This window comes from Cucumis sativus, chromosome 2 (assembly GCF_000004075.3).
Source record: "Cucumis sativus cultivar 9930 chromosome 2, Cucumber_9930_V3, whole genome shotgun sequence".
In the NCBI taxonomy this organism is placed as follows: domain Eukaryota; kingdom Viridiplantae; phylum Streptophyta; class Magnoliopsida; order Cucurbitales; family Cucurbitaceae; genus Cucumis; species Cucumis sativus.
Window position 1 is genome coordinate 5,033,189 of NC_026656.2, and position 18,846 is coordinate 5,052,034.

Below are 18,846 nucleotides of genomic sequence, written 5' to 3' on the forward strand. Positions count from 1 at the left end.
AAACTGTACGTCATTTAACCTTTAGAAAATAAACAAATAAATACATTTTCTGTCTTAATTTAGTTTTTAATTTCAAATTTCATTTTATTTTGATTTCTAAATTTCAACATCTACACTTTTAACTTTACCTAAATACTCAAATTCGATTATTAGTATTAACATGGATTAACTATTAAAATATTAAAATAATCAAATATAATTCTAATAGTAAAGGAAAATAGTGAAACTTAACTAATTATAATTTTTTTAAAATCTTTTAAATTAAAGAAAATTTTAAAAATAGCAAATTTACAAAAATATTTACAATTTATAATAAATTCTATCATTGATATGTTATATGCCTATAAATTAAAATATTTACAACCTATAGTAAAATTTTGGATTCTATCACTCACAGTCTTTTATCACTATACCATATCAATAACTATGAGTGATAAAATTTGCTATAGGTTGTAAACATTCTGTAAACTCTTATTATTTTTAAAATTTTTCCTATAATTTATTTTGCTATTTTAAAAAATTTCTTTAAATTTTTATTTAAAACATTAAATGAAAGATGAAAAAGTGAATATTTAGAGAAAATAGAGGTTGAAAAGTGAACATTTAGAAAGAAAAAAATAGAGGTTGAAAGGGTAAATGTTGAAGCATAATTAATCAAACTGAAACAAAAGTAAAATTATAATGTTTTGAAACATAAATTAAAATCAAACTTAAAATAAGAATTAGATTGTATCATTTTTAAATATAAGATCTAACCAAAAACTATACTTAAATTTTACGGGACAAAAAAGATATTTCTTTCGTTAGTTTACCATCGAATCTAAATACATTAGAAATTTCACTAAATTTTAAGAATATTACTCCGATTAGTTTATACATATACAAAGTTGAACTCGAGATAAGAATTTAGAGGTTGCTAAAAAAAGAAGAAAAGAAAAAGAATGAAAAACTTTACCAACTTCATCTAAATTAATTGCTCTCTTCACACTCACCAACCTTCTTCTTTAAATTTTTACTATAAACTCGTGAAATATTGTACATAGTAAGTTTATTAACTAATTTTAATATTCTCTAAAGGTAATAGAGTATATAATTGAATTGTTTTTAAGCTATAAAGTGGCCACAATAAAACTTAGTTGAACCAAACATTTTGAGTTAATAAGCTAAGCCATGTATATATGCCATCTAAACTTTATTTGGAGGTCATCAAACTTTACATATAATGAGTAATAATATGAATCTCATGCATGATGATCAAACAAAAACTCTCTCTTCAAAGGTTAGTCATGCTTCAAATTACAAACACATTATCAGAATGATAAATTATTCCATATGACTTTCCACAAGCTATACTAGCAACTTTCACAAAAGTAAATAAATAAAAACAACTATATATTTAGCATTTTAGAGAGGGTTTGAATGGGAAGAATCACAAACTAGAGAGAAAGAAAGAAGGATTATACCATTTTTTTTTTTAAGATAGAAGGTTGCAATGAATCAATGAAAAGAAAAGAAATAAAATTAAAAGAATTTATAGCCCAAAGTTAAGAATTCATAAAGAATTTTGCAGTCAATGGTCAAAATGCATTGAAGAGTCCCACTAGATGTATCTTGTCTTCATCTCCTCCACATTAATTTTTGGTTACATCCAAATTGAAACTAATGAGAATGTGGACACACATTAAGATATATATGAATGCAATATATGATCCAAACAAAGTCTTGTTACTTCTTTTATTTCATCCCTCAATTTCTTTCTTCTCTCTTATTTCATCTCTCCCACCTAATACTAACCTAAATACCCGTATCTTAAGATAATTTGAATTACTACTCACGTAATCTAGGTTTGTTCAATCCAAATAGAAAGTGTATTAATTATTATCTTAAAGGATGATAGTTTGATTTTTCACTACTTAAGAAAATGATATTTTAGTTTTGGAGATACATTTAAACTTTAATAAGACGAGGATGAGATATAATATTGTATAAAGATATGCATACTATACGATGGGATGAGAGGATGAACATGAAGTCAAAAGTCTCATTTAATGACAAAAAGTTTTAGTTGGTCAAATATTTATTTTATTTTGTCATTGTTGCTTGAAGTGTATAAAATAAAACATTATTAAAAAAGGTAACAAAACTTGTATACATCGAATCACGAGTAAAAATGTTGACTTTTGGTAACAATTATAAACTATCATCCTATAGACACGATAACACCTCAATAAATGTCACTATCTATCCAAATGTCATCTTAAATTATATGATGATGGTTGTAAACATTATAAATATTATTACACTTCTGGCTAAATGGCTGAATGCTAAAATTCTTTTATTGCAACTTGTGGGTGTTTGGATCTTGCACGTATTTGTTGTTATTAAGGGCGTTTTATAGACCCTTGACCTCTAAAGTGATTTTCCTACTCTAGTTTCTTTCACCAAACTGGCTTTTGTAAAAAAATCCCCACACTAGTGAGATGTTGAGTTTATCACACTTTAATAATTAAAGTTAGTAAAATAAGTATATAGTTTAGATAAACACATAAAAGTAAGGTTAATACTCTCCTTTGGAATTTACTTACTCTCCAATCTCCGTCTTAGAGTTGTCGAACGAGGATATTTATATAACGGTCGTTCTTTTGATAGTTGTTTGTGGTTAGTGTAACTTTGACAATGTTAGGGTAGTTTATAGGGTCAAGGATGAAGTGCATGAAACCAAGTGCAACTTGATTGTTTGTCAACTGGCATGTGTATCATTAGTTTGATTGGTTAGCTCAAAACGAGATACTCTAACTTTTTCTTTTTGGGACCTGTGTTTCCCTTTCTCGCCTCTCAATTTTTCTTAGACTTGAATTTTTTTGTTGGCTTTGGGCCTTGTTCGAGGCAACAATCAACATGATTAATGTTAGTTGTGATTATGATTTGAGGATTTAAGGTTGGCTTGTAGGTCAATATGAACTTAGTTCAAAGTTAATTTATTGACATGTGTTATCCTTTTTCTTGAGGTAGAGGTTCATAAATCTCAACCTCATCAAAGAGTATGAGGATTAAATATTGGCTCAAACTTAGTTTAAAGTTAAAGTTTATGGCTAGATCAAGTCATCTATCTAGACGCAATCCAAATTTTGATTCAATGAGTTTAATTCAAGAGTGGATTCATTAGCTTAATTATTGAAGGTTGGGTTGACTCGACTAAAACCTAGATAATACTTTAGGCTTGTCGGCAAGGACTCGAGTCTAGGTTGAGCATAAGGCTACACATTTTAAGGTCGTGAAACCAACCTTATGATGAAGGTAGTTAAAATTTGCATACTCTACACCTTTTGTACTGAAAAATGGTTCTATATGATAAGTCTACTTAATCAATATAACAAAATCTAGATAGATATGGATGATTGAAGTCTCTAATTTATTGACCGATTAAGAATTAAATAAATATATACAATTTGACTTGAGTTAAGATATATGTAAAAGTGATTTTGGAAATACTTGTACCTAAAATCACTTTTCAAAATAGAATCACTCCAAAATTACTTTCAATCGAAGCTACAGTTGTTCCAAACTGAACCTCCTGGGTATGTTTTGTTTGATGTGTAAGTTCCTCTTAAAGGGCTTACTATTAATGCTACAAATGCCTTGAAAAACAACTGGATTAGGATGGTTGAAGTAGTTAATTTAACCTTTTCAAAAAGTAGTAATACTAATAAATCCTTTCTAAAGTTTGTTTTTGGAACTTACTTGACTATATGTGTTCTAGGAGTGATGAAAACTAATGTAAATAAAAAAAATTCAAAAACCAAACACTAAAATTTAAATGTTTACTAATGGAAGCTAGAGAAACTAGGAAATCAAAACTTATGTGGAAGAAACCATGAGCCTCCTCACTTCTTGTTCTAAGGTTGATTTTTACATCCAAATTACACCTAACATCCTATTTTAGCTTGTTCCAAAAAAATACAAAAAAAAATATTACAACCACATGAGCTTTCAACTTTCTTTTTTTTCTGAATCAACCATCATTGGTATATCATGGCCACTACAGGTATTCTAATCTTGTGCCCCCTACTGCCCCCTTCAATAGAATCTCACAGAAATTATGTTCCCGTCACTGATCGAGCTGCTGCAAGAATAACTGAAGAAGTGTTCTCGAAGAACCGAACTGGAAAGTCATTGTTGGAGGATTCACTTCTATGGCAACAGCAGGATCCGTTCTAGTAATTGTATAGGTTCTTCCTCGGCGACATGTGTTGCTGCATGAGAAACGATCATGGCAATGGTAAAGTTGCAAGGTTAGTTTGTAGAGTTGTGTATCTTGTGAATGTTTGAGAACGTGGGAATTAGCAAGATTTGACATGACCTGAGCCATTGTATACACATTGGAAAAATAACTCAAGATTTAGGTTCCCAAAAGTCATTGCACGTACGGTACACCCCTGATCTCAATAGCTGCAACTACATCAGCAACAAATCCTACAAAAGTTCTGTAGTTAAGTTCAGCAATTCTGTGGATAGAAATTCAATTGAAACATTTAGGAGGCGAATGATAGTCATACAGATGCTTTAAGTTGAGCCATTTCTCACTCCCTCACTTGTCAAAGGAAGCCATCCCACTTGCTTAACCAAATTCCTAGCCAGGCATAATTCTCACAGGGATTCCATTATTTCCAGCTACAATTGCTGCTGTATGGCTGGTACAGTAGGAACAGAGAGAGTAAAAACATCTATTATTTAACTCCATAACAAAATGAACAAAGTATAATTCAGCTCATTTCTTGTCTAAGTGGAGCATCTTTGAAACAGCGAGTACAGGAGGCTTTTAATATAAAGCTTTTACCCCAAGTCCAAAGATTTCTACTAGAGCATTCAATGCAGTAACACGAATTCCAAAGATTTCTGGACAAGTTGCCGACCAGCAACGTATGGTTGACATGTACAAGGTTTTTCTTATATGCATGGACATAAACAGAGAAATTTTCTTCATGACCCGTAAAAGATAGGAACAGGAGACCAAATCCTAGGATCACATGAATCCCCTCTCTGTCAGAAAGAGGATGATGGAAGCCCAAGGATATAGAAGAAGAGGAATCTGAAGGAGAAGAAAAAATTGAAGCCAATGAATGATGCTTCTTTTCAGAAAGATGTTATAAATGAGAAAACAGCACACAGAGGCTATCTAACAAACCTCCCAAAGCAAACTTTCAAGCCTTCTCAAACAGAGCATCTAACAAACTGGAAACCATATGCATTAAGCGTTCCAGAGGATTTTACGAAGTCCAACTCAACCAAAATTGCCACCCAGTTGGAAGGACGCGGTCCTTTCTTTTCAAAATAACATTGGACCACAAAGCATCAAGCTCCTAAAGAAGCATCACAACCGCTTAGCCAACAGGGTCTCATTACATAATCTCAGGCTCCCAATCCCTAAACCTCCTTAATTCTACTACTTGCACCACGAACTTCCACTAAACCAAATGAGACGCTCCCCACATTAACCCCTTGCAAGAAATTTTGTATCACTCTCTCAACAGATTGACTCATAAACATCATAATTCTGACAAGACAGGGAGTAACTGGGGATTCCACTCAACACCAAGTAAATACAAGTGAGTCTTCCTCCTTCAGAGAAAAATGCATATTTCAAATCAAATAGTCATTTCCATATTTGGTGCAAGATAAGGTAATCTAACTCCACAGATTACCCCCAAAGGAAGCCCAATATAAGAGGACACAGAAACTACCACACCTCACTCCCAACCAAATATGCCCAATAACTTAATTTGGCAGGACAACAGTTGAACCTATGATGGAACTTTTACCCCAATTCATTTTGAACTCAAATAGAACACGTTCCGAGCAAACTGGTTCATATATTAGTTGGTTACTTATCACATCTGTTATAAATGAACTCAGGCAACAAGTACATAAACTTTTTGGCGGAAACTAAGTTACTTATTAATCCTATGGAATTCCATAAATCTAAAAGAAGATTGAGCACCTATACCAAAATTAACATGATCAACTAAAGAGCTTCCAAGTGCGTTCCCAAGATAAATATACATATAGGTTTGCATTTACATGTAAAATATATATTTACCAAGGGTTCATATATCAAGAAGACAGTCAAACAGAATGGCAAAAACTTAAAGCAATGCACCTTGCATATATAAAATATCAACAAATCATGTGTACCTGTCCAGAGCAATGCTACGCTTTTCACATTAATGGAGAGGGAACTCCTTGGAGAGATAATCAAGACCATTGCTGTTGTGCAATCAGCCTCCATCCAGGTCAGAGAGAATTTCCTTTGCCGATGGGGGATAGAAATTCTTTTCCTTTTTCCCCCACATTGAAGAAGCCAAGTTATTTTGTTTTCTTCCTGTACAATTAGCCTCTGTCTAAATTGGAAATTACTTCTTTCACTAATTGAGTAGCTTTTTGAACATTTCCTTCAGAACAAAAGGAAGAAAGCAGAGTATAGTAGAAGTTGAAATCTTCAAAATGAGCCCTCTTTTCCAGATTCTCGTGCTCCATGTTTTCGGTTGTATTAACATCTGAGGATCCAAAATTTGGAAAACTGGCATATGAGCAGGCCTTGGGTCCAGAATGAATAATATCTACAGATCTCTCGTCATTCATATGCAATTTACGAGGTTGATTGTAAATAGTAGAATGCTGATGAGCAGAGAAAAATATAGTGCCAACTTCATTTAAAATGGTGTATGCTTCTAAGATACGTCCTTCCTCGCATAAATGGGTGAGGGCGCTTCCTATAGACTCAGCTTCGATCTCAGTATCAACCTTGTTAATCAACTCCATCACCGACTGGGACTGTATTGTCTCACGGAGTATGTCCCTTGCTTCTTCCATTCTTCCCTTGGCACAAAGTCCTCTTATCAAATATAAGAAGCCCAAGAAATCAGGTGAAATGCCTTCATTCTTGAACTCAAAAAAGAAGGAAAGAGCACCTTCCATGTCACCTTTTTGGCAATAAGCCTTGATTGCAGAGCTCACAGAGAATTCATCGGGATTAAAGGCTCCTGTCCTTAATTCATGCAAAAGCTTAAAGGCTTCTTCAATTTGACCAATCCTGATGTAACCATCAATCAGTGAATTGTAAATATGGGTATTCGGTTTAAGACCTTTTGGGATCATCCTCTCGAACAACTGCCTTGCATCTTCCAGGTATCCTTCTCTGCATAAGGAGTCAATTAGAGTCCCATATGTGATTTCAGTAGGTATTAAGCCTAATCTTTCCAGTGAATCAAAGAGCTGGAATGCTTGGATAAGACGACTTTGGAGGCACAGTCCCTTTATGACTATATTATAGCAGATAATATTCAACTTCATTCCATTTGTTTTGGCAGAAACGCAGATATCTAATGCTTCACTCATTTGTCCACCTTTACAAAGACCATGAACCAGAGTTGAATAATCAAATACGTCACCAAGCAAGAGATTATTTCCTCTCTTCATTACAAGGTTATAAGCATCAAAAAATCTTTTTTCTTTTACTAGCCTTTTAAACATAGAATTAGGTACCATAAATCTTGAAAAACTCTCTTCCATTTTCTCTGAAGTTGGGAGAGTGAACTTTGTGCATTCAAAGTCCACAATAATCTGCTTAACAATGGGATCAAATAGGCCATATTCTTTCAAAAAGTTACTGAAAATAGGCCGACTAATCCATGTCTTCCCTTCACTATTCAACGCCTTTATGAGGAAATAAAATGTTTTCTTTTCAAGAAGCAAACGGGTTCTCATCATCCTTGAATAAAATTCACTCGCCATCTCTGAGAAACCTCTCTTGCACAGAAACCGAATAGCATCATTGCATGTATTATTGTATACATCTTGTTCCACTTTTTCCATCCCATAGAGTGCTTCACAAAGCCCAGCTGCACCTTTCTCTTCAAAAATGGTTCTGATAAGCATCTTACACACACCTACATCCAAAGTCAGAACATTGAGGTTCAGTTCAATAAACACCTCAAAAGCCTTTTCTCCACGACCTTCTCTGCATAGTGCTTTAATAATACTATTGTAAACAGCTACTGAATCGCATGACGCTAACTTGAACTCATTGAATATCTCAAATGCTTCGTCTATCCTACAAATATTACAATATCCATTAATCAATGTATGGTAAGTAACTGAATTTGCAGCCAGACCAATTTCCGGCATTCTCTTGTAGAGTATATAAGCATCTTCATACGCGCCAACCATAAACAGTGCTTTTATCAGAACATTACACATGATAACATCCAGAGAAATCCCAGCATCTTCAAGTCTTCTCTTTGTTTCGAAAATTCCAGTGATGTTTTGTTCTTGAATGTATCCATGTAACAGTGTACTATATGTAATAACATCACCATGTAAGCCCTTCGATAGTCTATCTGCCTCAGATGTTCTCCCCCATTTGCAGAGTCCATTAATCACAGTATTGTATGTAACAATACTCGATTTCATCCCTCTTGTTTCCATTTCATCAAGAAGGCCAAAAACACGATCAAAATCTCCTTTTCTGCAACATCCATCAATCAGAGTTGCATACATAAATTCATCAACCTCCATCTCCAAACCCTTAACCATTTCGAAAAGAGAAAACGCTTCCTCCAGTTTCCCTTTCTTACAAAACCCTAGCATAATCACCGTATACGTAACCGAACTCAGTTCTAATCCCGATTTCCTCATTCTCTCTAAAACCCCAAATGCCTTCTCCACATTTCCCAGCTTGGAAAGACCATATATCAAAATGGTACAACTTATTGTATCAGGTCTTATTCCCTTCTGAACCATTTCCCTGTTCCTTTTGAAAGCATCCAATAACATACCCTCAGCAATATACCCACAAATCCAACAACTATAGAAAACAACATCAAATGCCAAATTTTCCTTCTCCATTTCACAAACCAAATCCGAAACTTGATTAACTCTATGCAACTTACAGAGTGCGCCAATCACTGCAGTATAAGTCACCAAATTAGGTTTCAAATTTCCCAGTGTTTTAGCATTTTCGAAAAACTTTAGAGCCAATTCCGGTTTTCCAATATTACAGAACCCAGAAATTACAGAACTACAGACAAAATTATCAAATGGGTAATTCACATTCTCATCAGACATTAACTCTAGAATCTCAACTGCCTTATCCATCATTCCAAGAGAACAAAATTTATGAATCAACACACAGAAAGTGAAAGAAGAAGGCAAGATAGCATGATTTCTGAAGCAGTCCTGCAAAACCCACAATGCCTTTCCTGGGTCTTCTTTGTTGACACAAATTCCTCGAATCAACAAGTTCCAAAGGCGATTTCGATGAAAAATTGAAGAAACCAGCATCTGGGTCTTCAATATTTGCTCCAAATCGTCATATTTATGGGATTTAAGGAGAGCCCATGAAAGAATCAAGTGAGTTTTGGAGTTTCCTTTGATTTGGTTGGCGTTTAATTGGTAGAAGAAATGGATGACATAGTCGAATCTGCGATTGTGGTAGAGAAAACGAAAGAAGTGGTTGATGGATTTCAGAGTAGGAGAGAAGCCAGATTTTAGTAAGGTTTGAAGACATCGACTGTTCGAGGAAGGATTGGAAGAGAAGGTAAAAGAACGAACTAGTTTGGGAGTGAAAATGGTGAAAAGAAGGAGCATGGTTCCAAAGGACTAGAGTTTGGAAATACCCTCCATTGAATCCTTTCTCGCATCCGCCGACGATCACACCGAGAACGGTAACGGCTTTTTAGATTTTCTTTTTTTCTTTGTTTTTTGGAGGTAGAATATAATCAATTAGAAGAAGGGAAGCAAAATAAGAATAGAATCACATTTTGGTACATAGTTTACTTTTTAATCTATCAATTGTATTTCTTCTAACCATACACAATAAGAATTGATCTGACTGTATACTACTTTTTTATATTTATGGATTGTATATTTATGGATTGTATTTGAAAATATTATAAGTTTAGATTATAGTTTTAATTTTTAAAACTTGTTTTTTAAATCTGCAACAACCTCTAAATGACATAATTCTCGTATATATTTGTCGTAGCTTTCTCAAACAATGGATACTTTGTCAATTAAATGGACAAAAAGGTTTAGTTATTTAATCATTTAACTCGTTGCTCTATATTTTAAGCATTTGAGCCTTGTAGACACCGTCTTTCTCATTGTAACATTTAGCTTCAACTAGGCCGCTCTCCACTTTGCCCAATTCTACATATGATAGTCCACTTGCTCTTAGGTGCAACTCAAAATGTCAACAAACTAGACCCAACTCACATGTTTTCTTGTGGTCGTTTTGCTCGATTCTTAATCTTTCTTTGATGTTCTAGATGATTCGGATTTAATGTTGACACTCAAACCAAGTCTAACCAAATCAATAGTAAAATGTTGAGTAATAGTTAAAAGTTAAATATAGATTTCAATTGTTGTATTCTACAATCTTGTTTATCTCAAGGTGACATTAATCCAATTGTCTCTCTTCACTAATATGTTTTATTTCATAGACAAGTTCTTCCATCTAGAAGTTTGCCATTAACGCTTCAAATGTGTACGAAAACTACCAAATTAAAATGGATAGAGAAGTAGTTCACATAAGAAGATAGTCTTCTAAAGAGCCAATGGCTACAAAATATACCAAATTAAAATGGATTGAGAAGTAGTTTGCACAAGAAGATGGTCTTCTAACGATCCATGACTACTTGCTCGTAAGTTATCGCTAAAATCATTTATTGTATGAGTGTGAGTTTGATACGACAAGAGAAACTTGATTTATATTTAGATTAGTACATGTACATATCAGTACAGGAGCAAAAGCACCAGTGATGGCATTCAAGGATCCATTTCAAAAGCCACAATCCCATTTTTCTACATCTCTAATGCTCCTTCAAATACACTCATTGCAACAAAGCCAAGAGAGAATGAGGACTCTGAAAAGGCATAGATAAGAAAACTCATTATGCAAAAATCTAACTGTATTACTAAACAAATTAGTAATCAAAACTTAAGTGGAAGAAACCAGCAGCCTCCTCCCTTGTTCTGAGTTGATCTTTACAGCCACATACATATTTCAGACAAATTACATCTGAGATTCTATTTAGCTTATTCCAACACATACAAAGAATATTACAACCACATAATAAAACTTGTACCTTTTTCTTTTTCTGAATTAACCAAAACCAAACTCATCGTTGGTATCCCATGGCTACTACAGGTATTCTAACCTTGTGTCCTCTACTGCCCTTAAGTAGAACCTGGCCAAAACTATATGTTCCTGTCAGTGATCGGGCTGTGAGAGTTACTGAAAATTTTCTTGATGAACCGGACAGTAAAGTCATTGCTGGAGGATTCACTTCTATGGCAACAGCAGGGTCCATTCTTGCAGTAATTGTATAGGTTTCTTCTTCGGCAACATTTGTTACTCTGCGAGTAACGATTTGAGTTCCCACAAGATGGGCGATGGTGATTGATGGGCTGTTGAGATTCCAGGGATGCCCCATGGTGAAGTTGCAAGCTGAGTTAGTATAGTTGTGTATCTCGTGAACGTTGATGCCCGCAGTTGTGCACAAAAATCCCAAGTAATCTTCATAACCTGAAAATTACCAAGATTTGACGTGAGCAGAGCCATTGCATACAGATTCGAAAAACTACTCAACCACTGAAAATGATTAAGCATGGAAAACCATTTTTAAAAGCGTTCTTTTGATTCATTTAGATCTCAATATCTCAAGTCAAAGTATGTGTTCATAAGAGGAATAACACAAAAAGTGAGCATATGTAACCCATGAGCCAATAATAAATTATCCCAAGAGAAGGTGGATTACGATGAGTCTCTCCCCATTTTCCTAATGAAACGTCTCCTTTTGGAGGTCTTGATCCGGTAGAGATCCGAGCTCAAATTTAACCGATTTGATTGATAAGATTAGCGCCAAATGTATGATTCAGACATCAAATTTAGATAAAGGAAGAAAACCAAACCTGCATCAAATATGAGTCCCGGATCCAATGCTGCTCTTGGGTTTACATGACCACTACCATAATCGAAAGGTGTTGCAGTTACCAATTTCATGGCTTCTGTTTCGGAAAATTGTTGTGCTTTAAGAGGTCTTCCTCCTCTGTCCATTGTTGTTGATGTTGTCATTAAAGCCGATTTGATGGCTGCGGGACTCCAGTTTGGATGCTTCTGTTTAACAAGAGCAGCTATGCCAGCTATATGTGGCGCTGCCATGCTAGTTCCAGAAATCATAGCAAATCCCTCTCCTGGATGAAGTAAACAGTTAGACTTGAGTAATTCACTTAAAAAATAAAACAAAAACTGAGTTGTAATAGATTATAGTTAGCATGTTCATAATAGTGTTCCGTGTTAAGTATATAATTCCTCTCCTGAAGGAGTTGTTGCTTCTTCTTTTTTTTTTCCTAAAGAAACAAAATTAAAGGAATGCAGAGCTAAGGGTTCCTAAGTGGTCGAGGTGTTGCTACTTTTCTCTCCACAAAACTGGAGTTCAGTGCTCCTAAAACATTGAGAATATGAGAAAAAATTGAAGCATTTTCTCCTTTACCGATCCTTTGTTTTTTGGTGCAAAAATTACATCATATACTAAATGAACTTCGATATAAGTATGGTGGTTGCAATAAAAGGAACATAAAAAGTAATGGTTTGATAATGCTAACCAACATAGTTTGGTTCGTCCGTTCCATTTGGGGACCAAGCAGCCCAAATTAAAGAACCAGGAGCTAGAATATCTGGTTTGAGAAGGTCTGCATCCTGAAAGCTAAAATCTCTAATATTTGGTCCACGAGCAGAAAACAATGCTACCTCAGGAGCTGATTTGTATAATAAAGGCATCAAACCATCCCCAATGCTACCCACAGCATCAAAACTCTTGACCCGACCCGTCCAGTCTCGGGGTGTAGAGGTGTTGTAGTAGTCTATAAGATCCTGAGTAAATTCCAGAGAGCAAAATCACCAAATAGTGAGTCAGGAGATGGTAGAGAAGAAACAAGCAAGCGTAAAGAACATATGCAGAGGGAAAAGGAAAGGAAAGCAAAATATAGCGAAGGGTAAAAACCAAATATCAAGAGCAGCTCAAGTCTCACATACTATGGAAGTTTTAATGTGCACACCGAATCTAAGTTTGGAAGAAATACACTATAAGATGATGTTTTAACCATATTACATCACAAAATGACACCAAATATACAATCGATCATAAATATCTAACTCTGCATGCAAGGAACGGTAATAAGATTAAAAAATTACCATTGATTTGCTGACATCAGTTATAAGAATACCAGGAATGCCGACAGGAACAGGGTCAAACTTTGCTCCTGGAGAAATGTTTTCAACAGCAAGAACAAAGCCAGCTGCCCCAAGGGCTTTTGCTGTTTGAGAGACCTTTTTGATTGAAGCAGTACCAACAACAAAACTGAATGAATAACCACAGAGAAGTACTTTTCCTTCAACCAAGCGTTTGTTTAGAACTTCAGGCTTTTGACAGTCTGAAGGGCTGTACTTCGTTACCGAAGAATCTAACAGAACATCATTAGCTGCTACCAATGTGTATGTACGATTTAAATGTGTAGAAGCTGCACAAAATAACCAATTTACATCATTTCAATCTTCTTTTTTTGAATCAACTACAGTATAAGCGAAAACATAAATTTCTGGATTATAATGAGATAGTATCTTCACTGATCAAAATTTCAGCAAGGCAACAATTTAATGGCAAAGCCATAACGTCCCATTTAATCTTGACAAATAAGGATATGTGAGACAACTATGATTCTTTTGAAATCTGAAATACCGAACAAGTAGGTCAATTTGATGAAACTTACGTGATAACCCAAGTCCAGCCAAAATCTTTCCATTACCAAGTGTCAGATGGTTTTTGTATCTTCTGTCATCAATTGCAGCTGCCACAGTTGCTATCCATGGACTATACGACACCAAAGTTTTAGGAAATGGACCTCCATTTCCAGCAGCCTGTGCAACAAATACACCAGCCTTCACAGCTGAAAGAAGGGTCGCATCAAAAGGGTTTAAATATGTGATCTTGGTAGTTGCAGGAGGACTATTTGGGCCCACTGAAAGACTGAGAATATCAACCCCATCATGTACAGCCTGTTCACATAAGTTCATTATTTTAAATCATCTGAACAGAATTTTACCGTAACTGGAAAAGATCTCAAGTGACGTTAAAAGGAAAAGGAAGAATTCCTTTTATTTAAAACACAGTTGGGGAGGGAGTTTGAAGCTAGAATTCTTTACACAAACAGCCTTTTTTAACTAGTTAGGCTATCCTATGGATCAAACAAAGAAAAAAAGAAATATAATTAGTGTTTGGGACAACAAACCTCCAAATATCTCCACAATGGTATGATATTGTCCACTTTGGGCATACACCCCTCATGGTTTTACTTTTGGTTTCATCCAAAAGGCCTCATACCATTGGAGATAGTTGTCCTCCCTTATAAACCCATGATCATCCCCTTATTTAATCGATGTGGGACTTTGGTCGCATTCCCACCTAACAATTAGAGAAACAAATCTTCACATATCTTGGCAGCATTGATGTCAACATAACAAACATTCATGTACCGAGCAGTATTTCCCGAGAAAGGCGCATGCAAAGTGAAATATACTATCAGCATAAGGAATTCCTCGCTAAGTTGTGAACCAAGCCTATATGGACTTATGAGAATTCCTCCTAAAACAAAATTCTGACGTTTGTATTTAGAATTAAAAAAGATAAAAAAAAAATTCATAGAGAATTATGTTAGTACAGGAGAGGCAAATCATAACTGGTAGCTAAGAAAAAAAGAGAGAAAATAAAAAATGACCCAAACATACACTTTACCAATGAAACAGATTGTCTGCATTTAAAAATAATTAAACATAGATATTGAAAATTTTACTCAAGTGTCACGGGTGAGAACTCTTAAGCCTCACAGGGGGAATATAAAGAAAATTCTTTAATAAGCAACAAGTTGAATCAAGGAAACATCAGAGTAAGAAAGTTGCAATTAAAAGTGTAATCTCTTAATTTTATGCAGTTTTAGATTTTCAGAAGTCCTTGGATGTACACACCTGATCAATGGCTGCAACTACATCAGCAACAAATCCTCCAAATATTCTGTAGAGAGCTTTATATACAGCAATTCTATGCATAAAAAATTCAAGTGAAACGTTTAGGAGGAGAATGATAGAGCTACTTTAAATAGAGCCATTCCTATCTCCCTCACCTAGCACGTGGAGCCATCCCACTTGCTTTACCAAATTCATAGCCATGCATTCTCACAGGGATTCCATTATTTCCAGCTGCAATTGCTGCTGTATGGCTGGTACAGTAAAATATAAAGCGAATAAAAATATATATATCATTCAACTACATGATAAAATGAACAAAGCACATCCAACTATTTCTTGTGAAAGAGGAACATCTTTGAAACAGAGTAGAAAAAGAAGGGAAAATGATAAAAAAAATGAACATTTTAAAGAAAGGTTCAACGCCTATTCCAAAGATTTCAAGTGCGCATTTAGTGCAAGTGAGGCTTCAGAATATTAGTACAAAGCGAATGGTTCAAGTTCATTTTGAAGAGTTTAATCAAAATAGAATTTAAATACAAGAAAGAAAAAAGGCCAACCTTCCATGTCCGTCACCATCCAAAGGAGATGCAAAATGAATATCTGGATTAAATGCCCCAGCAGCTTTAGCAGCTTCTGCAAAATGTTGGGCTCCAACGATCTTCCCATTGCAGAAATCCTTCTTAGTGTTGGGGTCAACTTCGCATTTCCCTTTATACTTCATGCACGGCCCAAAAGGTTCGGTATTGTACGTTGCAAAACTAGGATGATGTGGATAAATCCCAGAGTCCACAAATCCAATCACAATGTCTTCTCCAGCTCTATCAAAGCCACCACCGGTTGGCCATACGCCAGTTGGAAGGCCCAAAAACTCTGGTGTGTGCGTTGTCAGTTTTCTAACCTTCCAATCCCTCTCAACAGATTTTACGATTGGTGTACGTCTTAGAGTCTCTGCCTACAAATGTAAAGGGTAATTACATGAAAAAGATACTAATACTTTATGGGAAAAGTCCAATTATTGCAACAATGAGGACGCAAGAAGATTTATGAAGTCTAACCTGTTCATGTGTGATGTCAACAGCAAATCCATTGATGAGATGCTTATAACTATAGAGCTTCTTGAAGGACCCTCTCTCAAACAACATCCCAAGAAGCATGTCATGTTTATTTTCGAGGTGACGAGCATAGGATGTCACAATTTCACTGCAAAAATACTTACACGTGAAAATCACAGCATTCAATATCATAAAGCTGGTAAAATCTTTCAGAACAACAAAATGCCGTCAAAACTAAAAGGAAGCAACTAGTGACTACAAGGACACTATTTACAACTATCTAGCCACTCAAAAGAAAATATTTTCAAAAGCCTTGCAATGAAATCATTATTCCAAAAGCTCCACTCGTATAGAATGAACATTAACTAATTTATAGAATTAAAAGGAAGAAATACATATTAGGATAAAATGCTTTCCATCACCAATTTGCTACAGCTATAATATTGCCTTTCCGCACCAGAACACCTCCATGTGAAAATAATCAAGAGAAGTGTGTACAATTTCTGGAGTAACAGTTTTCAAAATAAGCTGACCAAACTATACAAGGGAGAGGAATCATATCGCCCTTAATTTATAATTTAGAAGTAAGATGAAATCTTAAGGTTTTACTTCAATTTCAGTAATCAATAATAGGATATGAATAATCAAGTGGTACGTATGTATTGTGTTATTGACTAAAAGAAATATATAAAATCATAAAACAAGAAGGGTGGAGAATATTTTAATGCATTGTAAAGTTCAATTAGAAAATACAAAACTAATTGGGTCAAATTCTTAAACCATGTATCCTAATTTTATAAATAATTAGTAGTAATACATCCAAACACCTAATAGCTTTCTTCAATTTTCTATAGGATCACAAAGACCAGACAAGTCAAAACAAGGGGGGCCAAATCTTGACAGCTCCCAAAATAATAAACTGAAATCCCTGTTGGAAAATGACATTTCACAATCCAAAAAACCCACATGCAAAAGTCACAACAAGGACAGGAAAAGCTCGAAAATTCCGTCAATTATTTATTGATGGTAAATGATTTTGTGGCTGGAAAAAGCATTAGAGGATAATTTTCAACCATTATTATAAACCCCATTGATGAACATGACAAAGACAAAACACACACAACCACTAAACAAATACAGAATTGAATTGTTGAAACCTGGTAGGGTCGATCTTTTCATCAGATTCCATTGCTGTAGCTTCAAACCCATCAAGATCACCTTTGTAACTTACAATCGGTTCTCCTTCAATGGTGACAATGTAAATTTCTGCCTTTCCAACAAAAAGAATCGCCAAGAACACAAGAACAGTGTACTGGAAATTCACCACCATTGTCTACAGTGTCAAGAAGGTAATTTCAGATCAAGATCTGGACAAAATCCATCAAAATCAATAGACTAAACAAGAGAACTTCACAATGAAGAAAAGCTCAAACCCAATAAAAAAAATAAATAATAACAATAATAATAAATCGTGAAAAATTACAAATTAACTGAAAGGAAATAGTAAGTTTACATTTCAAGCAAAAGCAAGTCCAAGAGATTTCAAAAAGAACCGCTCAACACCCAAATGTAAATCAGAGATACAACTTTATCTAAGTGTCCCAACAGTCACACTAAAAAGTAGAAGGATGCCGAAGAAGAAGAACAAAAAAAAAAAAAAAAAAAAAAATTAGAAAAGTATAAAAAGAACCCAACCATGAAAAAAACAGAAACAGAGGTTAGAGCAAGATTTCAAACTTCCATAGTAAACCCATTACCAAAACCAATTAAAAAAAAAAACCAGAGTTAACCAAGAACGAGGAACTTCATCAACCCCGAAAAGGAAAATCCAAAAAGAGATTAAAACGAAGGAAGAAGTAAGAGAACACTCATTTCAGAGCTAACTCTGACAGTAAAAGCAGATTCCGAAATGAAGCCCAAAGCCAAAATCAGAAATTCCAAAGCATGATTGACTCCATGAAAGCAAAACCCAAATCTTAAAACAGACTTAGAAAAACAAAAAATTCCCAAAAAAAGGAACAGAACAATAAATAAACGAAAAAGGAAGACAAGGCAGGAAGCACTTTAGCAAGCAATCCAAGCAAAGTATATGCAAATCGCCGAAAGGCCATTAAACAAAAAAAAGCAAAAACAGATTAAAAAGAAAAGACGAAACATACATTGAAATGAGGTTGGAGAAAGAAAAAAAAAATGAATCGGGGAAGTAGAGGGGAGATTCACATGAGATAGAGAGTAATTGTGGGATCAGATCAACAATGAGGCATTGGAAAAGGGGATTGAATGAGAGAGAGAGCTAGGGTTTTAGTAAAGGAAGTAGTAGCTAGTTTAGTAGAGAGGAAGAAGAAGATGAAGAAGAAGAAGGAGAGAGGAAGATCATGAAGAGAGTCACAGATCACAGAAACTTTGGACCGATTGGTCAATTAATGCTTCATTAAAAAAGAAATAACAAAAAAAAATTCTGGAAATTTTAATTTTTAATATTTTTGGGTTTGAAAGAAAAGAGTGGAGATTTTTGGAAGAAAAAAAGAAAGGCGTAGAGAGAGATTGGCGCGAAAAGTGTCGGACAGTTTGCATGAAACTACGAAACTGCCCTTACAAAATTGATATGGTTTTTTGGTGTTTATTGCTTTGGGTTTGAAGGGTATTATTGGGTATGGGATTTTGCTTTTCTAGGCATGTGCTTCTGTCCTACTTGTGACAAAGCTAAATATTCTT

At 34.8% G+C, this 18,846-nt stretch overlaps 2 protein-coding genes across 10 annotated transcripts; both read right to left on the reverse strand.

Annotated features, from left to right (window-relative positions):
- Positions 1-3,791: 3,791 nt before the first annotated feature.
- On the reverse strand, positions 3,792-9,794 carry LOC101202944 (pentatricopeptide repeat-containing protein At5g57250, mitochondrial). 7 transcript variants are annotated; one of them, XM_011650647.2, is made up of 4 exons: positions 6,193-9,794; positions 4,557-4,691; positions 4,361-4,473; positions 3,792-4,253 (listed from the first exon to the last, which is right to left on the reverse strand). In XM_011650647.2, exon 1 carries the CDS (start codon positions 9,643-9,645, stop codon positions 6,388-6,390), a length of 3,258 nt encoding a protein of 1,085 aa, XP_011648949.1. In that variant the 5' UTR covers positions 9,646-9,794; the 3' UTR covers positions 3,792-4,253; positions 4,361-4,473; positions 4,557-4,691; positions 6,193-6,387. The 7 variants fall into 7 exon arrangements, with proteins under 7 accessions (XP_011648949.1, XP_031736828.1, XP_031736830.1 ...); XM_031880968.1 differs by having other exon boundaries at positions 4,361-4,484; XM_031880970.1 differs by lacking the exon at positions 4,557-4,691.
- Positions 9,795-10,600: 806 nt separating this feature from the next.
- LOC101219351 (subtilisin-like protease SBT2.5) lies at positions 10,601-18,568 on the reverse strand. Of its 3 annotated transcripts, XM_011650650.2 has the most exons (12): positions 18,291-18,568; positions 17,289-17,464; positions 16,135-16,279; positions 15,637-16,031; positions 15,235-15,330; positions 15,080-15,152; positions 13,828-14,113; positions 13,253-13,578; positions 12,664-12,931; positions 11,971-12,252; positions 11,145-11,584; positions 10,601-10,922 (listed from the first exon to the last, which is right to left on the reverse strand). In XM_011650650.2, the coding sequence occupies exons 2-11, from the start codon at positions 17,459-17,461 to the stop codon at positions 11,178-11,180; spliced, it is 2,451 nt and encodes an 816-aa protein (XP_011648952.1). In that variant the 5' UTR covers positions 17,462-17,464; positions 18,291-18,568; the 3' UTR covers positions 10,601-10,922; positions 11,145-11,177. The 3 variants fall into 3 exon arrangements, with proteins under 3 accessions (XP_011648952.1, XP_031736680.1, XP_011648950.1); XM_031880820.1 differs by lacking the exon at positions 10,601-10,922 and having other exon boundaries at positions 10,938-11,584; positions 18,352-18,568; XM_011650648.2 differs by lacking the exon at positions 10,601-10,922 and having other exon boundaries at positions 10,938-11,584; positions 17,289-17,498.
- Between the last annotated feature and the right edge of the window lie 278 nt (positions 18,569-18,846).

Bases quoted from the DNA above. Each gene is read 5' to 3' on its own strand.
- LOC101202944 (XM_031880970.1), bottom strand. From the start codon at position 9,645: ATGCTCCTTCTTTTCACCATTTTCACTCCCAAACTAGTTCGTTCTTTT.
- LOC101219351 (XM_011650650.2), bottom strand. From the start codon at position 17,461: ATGGTGGTGAATTTCCAGTACACTGTTCTTGTGTTCTTGGCGATTCTT. The intron at 16,280-17,288 runs GTTTCAACAATT...GTATTTTTGCAG, and splicing joins GAAAAGATCGACCCTACCAG to TGAAATTGTGACATCCTATG. The intron at 14,114-15,079 runs GTGTGTACATCC...TTATGTGAACAG, and splicing joins TAGTTGCAGCCATTGATCAG to GCTGTACATGATGGGGTTGA.